This window comes from Motacilla alba, chromosome 24, assembly GCF_015832195.1.
Source record: "Motacilla alba alba isolate MOTALB_02 chromosome 24, Motacilla_alba_V1.0_pri, whole genome shotgun sequence".
In the NCBI taxonomy this organism is placed as follows: domain Eukaryota; kingdom Metazoa; phylum Chordata; class Aves; order Passeriformes; family Motacillidae; genus Motacilla; species Motacilla alba.
The window spans coordinates 3,448,123-3,459,926 of record NC_052039.1 but is presented as its reverse complement, the minus strand read 5'-3'; the positions used below and the strand labels follow the sequence as shown (position 1 = coordinate 3,459,926).

Sequence of the window (11,804 nt, the reverse complement as noted above, 5' to 3'; positions counted from 1 at the left end):
ATTTTCCACTAGCCCAGGCTGTTCCAAGCTCTGTCCAGCCTGGCTTTGGACTCTTCCAGGGATGTGGCAGCCACACAATCAGGAGGAATTTCTCTCCAACATCCCATCTAGACTATTTTCTGTCAGTTTGAAGGCATTCCCCCTGGTCCTGTCAGCGCATGCTGTTGTAAACAGTCTCTCTGGAGATGGATACACAAAGCAGATCACAGTGAACTTCCTGCAGGTACAAAAGTTCCCATGTTATTTTAGTTCTGACTAAACTCCATCAGGGAAATGGAAGAAAATAAAGCCAGCCTGCTAATTTTTAAGCCACATGGGTCCTCCACCAGCACAGCTGCCAAGCAGTGACACAGCTTAAAGAAAGACCAAGGATTTATAAAGATAACAAAGGACAAACTCCTCCAGCATGTTTGGAGAGCTGCACACCGTGGCACCTTTAAAGAAAAATCCCTTCATACCACATTAAAAAAACCCAACCCAACCCAATATAAAACATCAGACAAACTCATGCACAGCGTTTGACAGCCAGGGCTGGCTCTTTTTAATTGGAGAGACAAAAAAACCCAAGTTTTAAAATACAGCCATTGAAAAGACGACGAATTAAGAAACATGTAAACACAGCAGAGGCTTAATTACAACTCGCACTGCTTGGTTTGGTACTTGCCCACTCCCCTCTGCCTGGGAGGGAGGGAATGACCCAAGTACAGCACAGAACCACCAGCTGAGGGGGACACGACTGCTCGAGCAGCACCTGCCCCTGACATGCTAACAAACACTGCTCGAGAGTGCCTTGTCCTGGAGTGAGCCCAGCTTCTCTCTGAGGATGCTCAGCGCATCTGCTCCACCCCAAACAGGGCCCGGTGGGCTGAATGGTCCTTCAGATTCTGTAAAAATGGGGATCATTTCTGAATTCTGGCTCCACACACAGGGACCCAGGGAACAAGGTAGGAATAATCCCCCAAATCAATGTATAGGCTCATGCACCTTTTCCAAGGGAACCCTCCAGGAATGATGAACACATGTTGAACAGCCATCTCCTTAGAGCCAGGCAGTGATCTCACACCCAGTCAGGCAGGAAAAAACCACCCCTGGAATGCAGAGACATCTCCATTCAGGGGGTTTCTTTCCTTCCACATGGCCTACAATCCAGGGGAATAAAGGAATAAAGGCAAGGAGGGAGCTGAAGGAAAGCTTAAGAAAATTGTAAGGGCACTGCTGCACTCAGTTCCCCTTAGAAGAGCAGTTTGCTATCCCCCAGAGCTCCCAAAGGAGCCTCACTTGTCCCTAAAGGACTGTGCCTGGCTGCAGCACAGCCAGTTCCCCCCAGGGGAGGGAGGCAGGAGTGTCCCAAGTGACATCCAGGGGCCCTTGCCATGGCAGAGGTCCCCAGCCCTCGCCCTGGCGCAGCAAGGTGATTGTTGTCTGCAGTGAGCTTTTGCTCCAGCCTTGGGAAGACAGGGCCCCAGCCGATGGCACAGACCCCCCGTGGGGGGACAAGCAAGCCACGTCCTCAGTGGGGCACAGCAGAACCAGGGGGTGACACGAGCATTCAGCAGAGATGAGAGCATTAGTGTCCTCTACGGAGCGAGCCTGGCCAGCTCTACTACAAACCACAACCTTACACGTGGTGAGGAAAAGATAACTTACTTTGGCAAGCAGAAACACACATTTATCACTGAAATACAGTAGCTGTCATTACATAAAAAGCTCCCCTTCCCACCCCAGCCCCAGTCCCTCCACCAGCACCGTTCCACTGAACAAAGCAGACACTTCCATTTCCCAGCTGCAAGACACCTGCTCTACACTCGGCTGGAGGACAGAGGAACTCGATTCCAGAGCCAAAAGGAAGCTGGACAAACTAGCGAGCCACGAACTCAGGGAAATCCAGACAAATCCCAGACAGAGCTCATATCCCAGCCCTTAGTGCGGGCTGGTCTCCCTCGGGTAGGAGGTCTCCCCACCTGCTTGGTGAAGGGCAGCTGAACAGGATGGACATCCTCCAAACTCAGTCCATCAAGTCTACAAAGCCACATCTGATTTTTAATGGAGGAGTGACTTCCTCCTGGGAATGTTCTCATGAGTCTACTTAGCTGAAGGCTAAAAGCAGCTTATTTCAAAAAATAAAACCCACATTCAGGTTCTCAGTTCACTGCATGCTCTCAGACCTCGCTGGCGACTTCAGCTCAAGCCTTAGGAATGTATCTCTGGAATCAGAGCTCTGCCACCCTTCCAGGTGCTGCTTGGCTCCTCCCAGCAGCCCACACTGGCCCGTTTGAGCCTCCCACAACAATGGCATCCACCTTGTGTCCCCACTAACCCTCATCCTGCAGGCACGAGGCAGCAAACCTCAGCAAACCAGACCACACACGTGTCCCCACAGTGCTGTCCATCCCCACACAAAGCCTGCTCTGCCCCCAGGACACAGACACGGGCAGGGCAGCGTGGGCAGCATAAACCCACCCACAGGAGAGCCCCGAGAGCTCCAGAGCTGCCCTCCACACCTCTCTGCAGCAGCACCTGGGAGCTGCACAAGAGCAGCAGCCAAATGTGGATCTCAGGACAAGACTAGGAAGGCACAGCTTGTGGCCAGGAGCCTTCCTGGCCCCACTTGTTGCCCACCCGTGAGCACTGGGAGCGTCACCGCTCTGCCCACCCCACGGCACCTCCTCCTGCACCCTCGTCTCACTCCCTCCTACCAGCCACAGCTCCTGGTGGGACACAGCACGGCCCTGCCCGTGCTCCACGTGGCTGGGTGGCAGTCCCAGGGCTGAGTCACCTCCATCATCCAGCCGCCTGTGGCAAGGAATCCAACGCCAGCACGAAGAGGAAGAAGGGGAAGCAGCGAGGGGATGACACCACAAGATTTCCAGCAGGCCACGCCACAGTCTCTGATCCCTCCTCTAGCATCCAGCTCATCACCGGGCCGTTCTCCCCAGGCGAGATTTCGGAAAGGCAAGGAAAACATCCATCCTGCAGAGCCCCAAAGCACCCTCCACAGGCAGCCTGGGCCTTCACTCGCTCTCTCCTTCCCCTCGGGGCACAGAGGAGGTCAGGAGCTCCAGACATGGCCTCCAAGCGGCCGGGCCCGGCCTCCAGAGGAACGGATGGACTGGGAAGTGCCACGGCACCTCCAGCTCCAGCTGGCCAAGCCCTCCCGCCCCGTCCCACCCCGCCAGTCCTCCGAAGAAAGGAATGAAGTCAAAACCGGGTATTTATTTCTGTGAGGTCTCTGAGCGTCTCCCGTGGGTGCCGCGGTGCTGGGGGGCTCCCGGCGCCCCCCGGCCTCACTGCCGGCCGTTGTTGTCCGCGGGCTGCCCGGGGGGCTTGGCCTCGCCGTGCGAGGACGTGCCCTCGAAGCGCTGCGACGCGATGGCAGCTTGGTGGGACATGCTCTTCCTCACGATGTCCCCTTTCCTCCACAGCACCACCTCCTGCAGGGACACAGCAAAGGCTTGTCAGGGCTCAGGAGGCCTTCTGCTGAGGCCTTCCGCTGAGGCCTTTTGCTCTCACCTTCTGCTGAGGCTTTCTGCTGACACCTTCTGCAGCCCCACCCAGCCCCGCAGGCTGAACCAGGCTCGGTTCACCCACAGCCAGGACACGCCTGGTAGTGCAGCCTGCCTGACATTTGGGTAGACAGCTCCCCCCTGGGGTCTGGGCACACAGAGGACATCCACAGCACCTCTGTCCTAGTGCCACTGGTAAGGTGAAGCACAGAACCTCCACCACTGAGCAGAAAAGATATCCCAGGCAGGCACTGTGCAGACTCCTCCTCACCACCACGCACATCTGACCTGCATGGACATTCCTCTAGATCATCCTTCCCTGTGATGAATCCCAAAATGGAGATTCTTCTAGACTATCTTTCCACTTGCTGAATCCCCAGTTCCCAGTAGGTTCTTGTAAAAGCATCCCAATCAACCACGCACAGGTCCAAGCAGAGCAGCAGCTCTGTTTCTCACCTGCTGTTTGAAGTAGCGCCGCTCCTCCTCATCGATCAGCACCAGATTGAGGTAATAACGCACAGAGAACTTCTTGTTGATGTCCCTCATGGTTGGAGTCAGCTCGTAGCCAGCCAGAAAGAGCCTGATGGGAATGGACTCCCCTGGAAAGGGCACAGAGCTGTCAGCACAGACAGGATGCAGACAGAAACCAGGAGAGCAGCAGCAAAACACAAACTCACACGGCCACAACCTTTGTCACCGTTTCCACAAGCGGACTAACATGAGCTAGAAGACCTCAACTCCCTCCAGAAACCAGCATGCACGGTCCTCAGCCAGATCCTGCCCTTGCTGACAGCTATTCCAGCTCCACTCTAACAGCACAGGGACTCTTTTGGGACCTGCATCAAGACAGCACTGCAGGAAAAAATGAGTAAGGTGACATTTTCTCTAGCAGGTGACTCTGCTGGGCAAAGAACAGTGGCACAGAAGATTGGCACAGAGCAAGAACACCACCTCTGCTCTGAGCTGCAGCAATGCCAGCTGGTGGCCCGTGCCAACTGTGAATGTATAGCTGGTTCTGCCACTGCTAATCAAAAGAATTAAGTCATTGCAACTGATCCTGTTTTAGTTGCCCCTCATCACACAGGAGAAGGAAGGGGATCAGATCAATCCCTGCTCTGAACCCACAACAGGGGAACAGGATGCTGAGCACACAGAAGGTACTTCATGAGTCATATTCCCACCCCAAATTCCTCCAGGAGAGCAGTGCTGGGGGTTCCTGTGCCCTCTCACCTCTCACAGGTGCCCCATCCATGATCTCGTACTTGGCTATGGTGTCATTCTCGTGGTACACGTTGGGCCCCGTGCCCGTCGTCTCCCTCTTGATGATGTCTATCTCCATGTGCTTGATCTTGATCCGCACCAGCAGGAAGTAGATCTTCCCCACAATCACATCTTTTAAATGGTACCTGGCACGAGAGGGGAGGAAACACCAGGATCAAACCCTGCGCAGCAGAGCAGGGCTCGGGCTGACATGCAGGAACTTGCTGGGCAGGCACTTTGCTCTCATCCCCAGCAGATGGCAAACCAACCACCCCCACCAGCAACCAGCCCTTCATTTCCATCCTCTGCTCTTCTGGAAACCCACAAGAACATTTAGCACCAGCAGATAAATTAAATACTTTGCTTCAGGCTGAATATTTGCAAGAAACCCCTGTGAGAGCAAAGGCTCCAAACTCAGTATTTTACATCGATTAAAACCAACCCAAATCACTGAATCATTTTGGTTGGAAAAGACCTGAGATCATTGAGTCCCACCACCACTTGCAGGGAGATTTGCCATCACTAGCTTGGAAAGATGCACTAAGAGTAGTTTAAAAGTTCCCAACTTCTCTGCTGGAGTTAATTCCCACTTCAGCCGCATTGCCTGGAAAGGAGCAACCATTGCCTTTTGGAGACACCTGGAAGTACTGATCTGGATACAGGGAGTGGGAAGTTACAGCAAGAATTTCACACTGTGCTCCAGGCTCAGTGAGCCACAGCCATTGCTTCCCACTCCTTGATCCAGAGGTACGGGGAAAGGAGAGGAACCCACAGGCCAGGGAGGATCTGAGCTGTCTCCCAGCCCCTCTGGAGCACGTGGACATGGAATTCCTTTGAGGAAACCTCCAGCAGGTGGGTCCCCAGAGCCCCCAGCTGCTCCTGAGCCACTCACTTGGACTTGTTGTACTCGAACTCGATGTGCAGGCAGTCCTCAATGCCCACTTCCATCTTGATGGAGGAGTTGAGCTCGGGGTAGGTGCTCAGCGTGTGCACCACGATGTCCATCTCCTTGACCACGTCGTTCAGCCGGCGGCTCACGGTGGCACGGAGGAAATACCTGCAGGGACAGTCCCCTCCCATCAGGGTCACAGCAAGGACAGGGCCTGGGGGCTTGGGCTGCACTATCCAAGCAGCCTTCCTACACAGATTCATGTAAAGAGCTGAAATGTGTTGACTGCAAATCTAAATAAAACCTGTGATCGACTCAACAGACCCACTGAGAAAGTTCCTTTTTCCCACTGAAGCTTGGAACTTTCTCCTTGGCAAGGTGAGGTGCTCGGTGCAGCCGATGCACAGCTGAGAGAAGGGCCAGCATTTCAAGAACAGGGAATGGGGAATGTCCAAAGGGATGGAATAAGCAGGAAACCAAAGAATTGCCACAAGAAAGCAGAAGAGCAAGGAAGCTCCTCTTCCCGTGTAATTTGCTGTTACATTGCTCTTTTTTAGCCCAGGTCTGAACAAAATAAACCCACAGCAAAGGAGCCCCCAGCTCTTTATGTGTACCTGCCCCTGGAGCAGCCAACACCCCCCACTGGAAAAGGCAGAAGGGAATTTTCAGATGGAAAAGCAGAATCCTCTCAGCTTCCAAGCATCTGTGAGCCTGGGTTACCTCTGCCCCATTTTGGGGATCTGAGGAACAGCCTGCACATGTTAAAACCACTGCCCTTTTGTAGGATTACATCAGGCTGCACAGCCACACCTCCCAGTGCAGATCTCAGACTTTTCCAACCCCCACTTTGAAGGCAGTGAAAGGATTTTGAGTCGATTGAGTGCCTGGATATGAAATATCATTTCTAACATATGAACATGGCACAAGCAAAGCATCTGTTTGCATACAGAGCACAATTCAAGTTGACAAGACTGATTACAGCAAAAATATCCCCACTGGAGACTAAACCAAACAGTTTATTTTGATTTTTGAATTATCAAATAAATTAGCAAGTATTTGATTCAAAAGGGGCTGATTTCTCTTGTCACTCAAAAGGGGAAAAACAAGTTCCATAAAGAGCCTGCTGCATGCTTGTAAAGACCTCAAAGGCAGCCTTTTAGAACTCAGGCACCAAAATTAATTTGGAGTTCTGCATCATCAGAGTGAATATCAGCACTTACACAGAGCAGAACTGGGGTCAGCCAGGGCAGGGGACTCACCTTAGCTTCACATTCTGCCCCGTGTAGGACTCGTAAGGTTTCTCCACGTGTGTGAACTCAAAGTCAAATGTCTGTGATTGAGTGAATTCCCCAGGCCGGGCCAGGTCCTTCACCAGGGACACGAACTCGTGGTGGTTCCCTCGGTCATAGTAGAGCTCTAGGAAAATGGAAATCCAGGTTAAGCTCGACCCCACGTGACACAAGAGATTTTCAGAAACTCTCTTGTCCAGGTCACTCCTTCCTTCAACAGCCTTCACAGAACCTACCAGGGAGCTGCACTTGCTCCCTGCTCTCCATCAGAGCCACATGCAGGCCACAACTTTCCTCCCTGAAACAGGAAGGAAAAGTCCTCACAGCCTCCTTTACTACAATAAATCAAGAACTTGCCGTGGGGAGACACGAGTCGCCTATTATCAATACTAAATATGGTTTGTAGCTCATGCAAACCCTTCCAATAATCTTCTGCACTATATTCCCCGCCAAAGGCATTGCCACTGTGAGGAAAAGCCACCACTGCTTGTCTGGAACAGACAGTGACAGAGTAAAACCAAGGGGACACGATGATTCCAACTGCTCCTGCTCATCCTTGGGCAGCAAAGAGCTTGAGTGGCCTTGAGCCGCAGCAGGAAATAAATGACAATGTTGATCCTGCTGCACAACCACCCTGCGTGTGGGGAGGCAGCTGAATCCACTGCTCCTCCAGCCCATGGATAACACGTTAATGGCCACGTGAGCACGGTGAGGGAAGAGCTCTCACCTCTGGAAGCACTGCTCAAACCAGCTCAAGTGACCAGCACTGCCTCGCTTTTCCCCACAACCCTCCCACATCAGCAGGAAACTACAGGTTTCCTCGTTTAATGAAAGCAATCCTCCACACCTCCACCAAGTTTTCTGCCTCAAGACAAAGCAGCGAAACCCTTCCAACTCTGCCATTTGCATGAACAGCTTGGGATTACCCAAACCCATCAATGAAACCTGCCCTTCCCAGCCCTGCGTGTGAGCCTGTGCCTACAGGACACCCACACAGTCCTCCTGCAAGGCAAAGCCTTTCTGCCTAGATGAGGAAACAAAAACCTAAGTCATCACACAATCACACTCACACAAGCTCAGTGTCAGCACTAAATTGTGCAGAGGAGGCTTCTGAGAGGTGCTCAGGAACTGCAGTTCAGCCCTCCTTGAGATGCACAATGAGATTTCAGTTTTTAAGCGATGCCTGTTTCTCACAGCCCTTTGCTCACCTTATCTCTCTAATGGAAATTTTGGCACTCGAGCTCCCCTCACTTACGCACAACAGCAAATGTCACCAAGCCCTTTAGGCTGGGCAGGTGACATAAATAACCAAGCCTCTCTCTGTGCACTGAATTTGTGTGTCCACTGAGAGGAAAGCGCTCGCTAATGTGACAGGAGGAAGCCACGTGCCAGCAGCAAAAGAGGAACCAGCCACAGAAACAGAGGGATCAGCCCGGACCATCGTGACACACCGTGCAGAAGGCACAAATCAAAAAGGCAAGGGGAGGCAGATGTCGGAGCACTGAGCTCTCTGCTACCTCAGAAGGTCATGTTTGGCACCCTGCAGCCTTTAGCAGAGTGATGTTTCCCACACTCCAGCCTGTCAAACAGGTATAAGCTGTAATTTCAGCTTTTCAGAGCTATAAGGTTTCCAGACTGAGAAAATAACCTGCCAACATTTCGGCGGCTTGCTCAGGCCACAGCCAGCAGAGGTGAAACCATCTGGAATGGGTTCTGTGCTCACCTGGGAGCAGGCAGGACCCAGCACTCTCAGTCTGGCCTCTGGTACCTGCTCTGGAGCAGCTTCCCTGCAAAACATCCCTCCTTCACATCCCAGTTCCCCTGCCTGTTAAATTGTCTCACCTCCACGCTGACCTCGTGGCAGCAAGAAGTCAGAACACAAGATGGAAAGCACTGAGAAGTGCAATTAGTGGTACAAACTTCAGTGATTTATCAAAAAGGCCTGAGGGGCAGAAGGACTGACGTGCAGCCGCAGCAGCTGTAACACACCCTGCTTGGGCAATAATGTGCATACAGAGCAGTAATTCCATGCAGGCATGGCTCAAAAGTCTTCCAAAACAGGGAATGAGTTGCAGGCAAGGCAGCGCAGCAGAGACAGTGGAGCAGGAAACAAAGTTCCTGCTTGATTTCCACTGGGAACCGTATCAATAGGAGCTCACACCCTGGCTCCTGGTGAACAGCCTCACCTACACTCCCTTCCCTTCCAAAATCCAGAGTCAGGCACAAGCAAAGCCAATAAAACTCAAACAGCAGCATGGGGCTGGGTGGGAAATCTGCTCATGTTCCCTCACCACACGATTTGCAATGCAAAGGCTGCAGGCCCCTGGCTCCAGCAGTGATTTTGGGGTTTAGAGCCAAGCACAGAGAGCCACAGATGTGAGGCCTCGCACGCAGCCACGGGAAGGAACATCCTGAACTTATTTTGGCTTGCGGGGCTCAAGGCATGTCGGTGGAGCAGGGACAGCTCCGCTCTGATGGAGGAGTGGGTGTGGCAGCTGCCTCTCCCCTTCGAAAGCAGGAAACATTAAACCTGAATTGGTTACACGCACAGATAACCACAAGTTTTGAACAACTTGAAGTCACCCGACCAACCGTGCAGGGGTGCGAGGAGTAGAAGGGGGGATCAGCCAAGGTGAGCATGCCTCAGGAAAGGTGATCCACCCAGGTAAAAGGGACATAAGGACAAAACCCACCCCATCAGCACCCTCAGCATCCCCCGGAGGATCAGCAGGCACACGAGGGAAGCAGGCAGGCAGCTCCTGGAGCAGAACAGCCAGCCTGGGGAGCAGGGCCTGGCAGCTGGAACCGGGGACCGAGCAGAAGCGAGAAATTAGGACAGGAGAACAATGACCTGGAAAAGGACTGGAATGCCCTTCCTTCTGCCAGGGCTCAAGCCTGGGGAACAGGCCAGGCTGCCCAGCTCAGAGGGCAGAATAATGTCTGGCAGCCGTGGTAATGCTGCGTGCAGCTGAGCATCACTCGGGAGCGAGCAGAACCTGCTCAACACCAGCGGGACCCCAGTGCCATGGGGCACAGCAATGCCCCCAGTACCAATGGGACCCCAGTGCCATCATGGGGCACAGCAATGACCCCAGTACCAGTGGGACCCCAGTGCCATGGGGCACAGCAATGCCCCCAGTACCAATGGGACCCCAGTGCCATCATGGGGCACAGCAATGACCCCAGTACCAGTGGGACCCCAGTGCCATCATGGGGCACAGCAATGCCCCCAGACCCCCGGTACCAATGAATTACCATGGGGAACAATGATGCTCCCTGGACTCTCAGCAGCAGCAATGCTCTCTGGATCCCTGACACCCGCAGGGATCTCAGTACCATGGGGTTCAGCAATGCTCCCCAGACTCTTGGCACCTGTGGGATGCAGTGACCCTCCCTGGCCCCCCGGCACCCGCGCGGTGCAGCGCTGCTCCCGGCACCCGCGAGGGGCATCAGGAAGGGACACCGGGCCCGCAGGCCGCCCCGCTCACCGATCTGCCCGATGAACTCCACTTTGATGCCCTGGTGCTCCAGCCGCTTGTTGGGGTTCTTGAGGGTGAGCACCACCCGCCCCGACACGGTCTCGCCGTCGTAGAAGAGGAAGTATTTCTCCTTCTTGCCTTCCTCCGTCTTGTGCTCCACCCGCCGCCGGCTCTCGGCATCGCTCAGCACCAGCTCCAGCTCCGGGCTCTGCCCGAACCCGAAGAAGCTCATGGCTCCGGGATGCGGCGCGGGGCGGAGCGGGCGCACCCCGCGGCCCCGCTGGCGGATCGCGGCCGGGGCGGGGCTGCGCGGGGCGGCGGCGGCGACGCCGGGGAAGGAGCCGGGGAAGGAGCCGGGGCGGCAGCGGCGGCGGCGGCAGCGGCGCGGGGGGGCCGCAATGCGACAGCGCTGCCGGGGCGGCGGCGGCGGGACCCGCGCACCGCGCACCGCGCACCGCGCAGCCCCGCCCGGCCCGGCCGCGCCCGCCCCGCTCCTTCCGGGGCAGCGGCGCCTTCGCGATTGGCCCGCGCCGCCCCGAGCCCGCCATTGGCGCGTTCGAAGGCGGGCGGCGGCGGCGCGATGGCGGCGGAGCGGCTGCGGAGCGCGCTCGGCGGGTGGCGGCTGCCGGAGCTGGCCGCGGGTGCGGAGCGGGATGGGGATGGGGATGGGGATGGGGATGGGGATGGGGATGGGGATGGGGATCGGGATCGGGATCGGGATCGGGGTCGGTTCGGATTGGAGCCGGGGCCGGTTTCCCGACCTCTTTTCCGGTCTTGGTCGCTGTGTCTCTCGGTCTCTCTGTTTCCCGGTCCCGCTCTCTGTCCCAGTCTCTCTGTCTCTGTTCCGGTGTATGTTTCGGTTCTCGTCCAGGTCTCTCCTGCTCTCTGTCTCTTTCCCGTTCTCTCTGTGCCGGTGTCCGTCTCTGTCTCATTATCGGTCTCTGTCCCCCTCCCGGTCCTGCCTCGGTTTCGGTCCCCATCCCCGTCCGGGTCTCTGTTCCGGTCCCGGTCCCAGTCTTGGTGCCAGTCTGTGTCCCGGTCTCTCTGTCTCGGTGCCAGTCTCTGTCTCTCTCCCGTTCTTTCTCTCTGTCCCGGTCCCGGTGTCAGTCCCGGTCCCTCTGTCCCGGTGTCAGTCCCGGTCCCTCTGTCCCGGTCCCGGTCCCTCTGTCCCGGTTCCGGTGTCAGTCCCGGTCCCGGTGTCAGTCCCGGTCCCTCTGTCCCGGTTCCGGTGGCTCCCCCGGTCTCCTGGCCCTGACATCGCTGCCCTTGGCGCGCCGTGTCCCGCTGGATTTGGGCAGTCCGTGTTTCTTTTGGAGCCTTATTTTGGGTGAAACGCGTGTTTCGGAGAAACCTCACCCCTGGCGCTTATAAACGCTTTTTTTTT

The 11,804-nt window shown here is 55.4% G+C and overlaps 2 protein-coding genes across 4 annotated transcripts in view; one reads left to right on the top strand and one right to left on the bottom strand.

The window, feature by feature from the left end:
- Positions 1–513: 513 nt before the first annotated feature.
- On the bottom strand, positions 514–10,789 carry VPS26B (VPS26, retromer complex component B). Its single transcript, XM_038161444.1, has 6 exons — positions 10,430–10,789; positions 6,912–7,068; positions 5,656–5,820; positions 4,734–4,909; positions 3,960–4,102; positions 514–3,431 (listed from the first exon to the last, which is right to left on the bottom strand). Exons 1-6 carry the CDS (start codon positions 10,650–10,652, stop codon positions 3,285–3,287), a joined length of 1,011 nt encoding a protein of 336 aa, XP_038017372.1. The 5' UTR covers positions 10,653–10,789; the 3' UTR covers positions 514–3,284.
- Positions 10,626–11,804, top strand: part of NCAPD3 (non-SMC condensin II complex subunit D3) — a 37,688-nt gene continuing 36,509 nt past the window's right edge. For 2 of the 3 annotated variants that reach the window (XM_038161442.1, XM_038161441.1), the window contains exon 1: positions 10,626–11,061. In XM_038161442.1, the coding sequence (XP_038017370.1) occupies positions 10,662–11,061 (400 nt within the window). In that variant the 5' untranslated portion in view covers positions 10,626–10,661. The remainder of the gene's footprint in view (positions 11,062–11,804) is intronic. The other variant, XM_038161443.1, reaches the window with a different exon arrangement.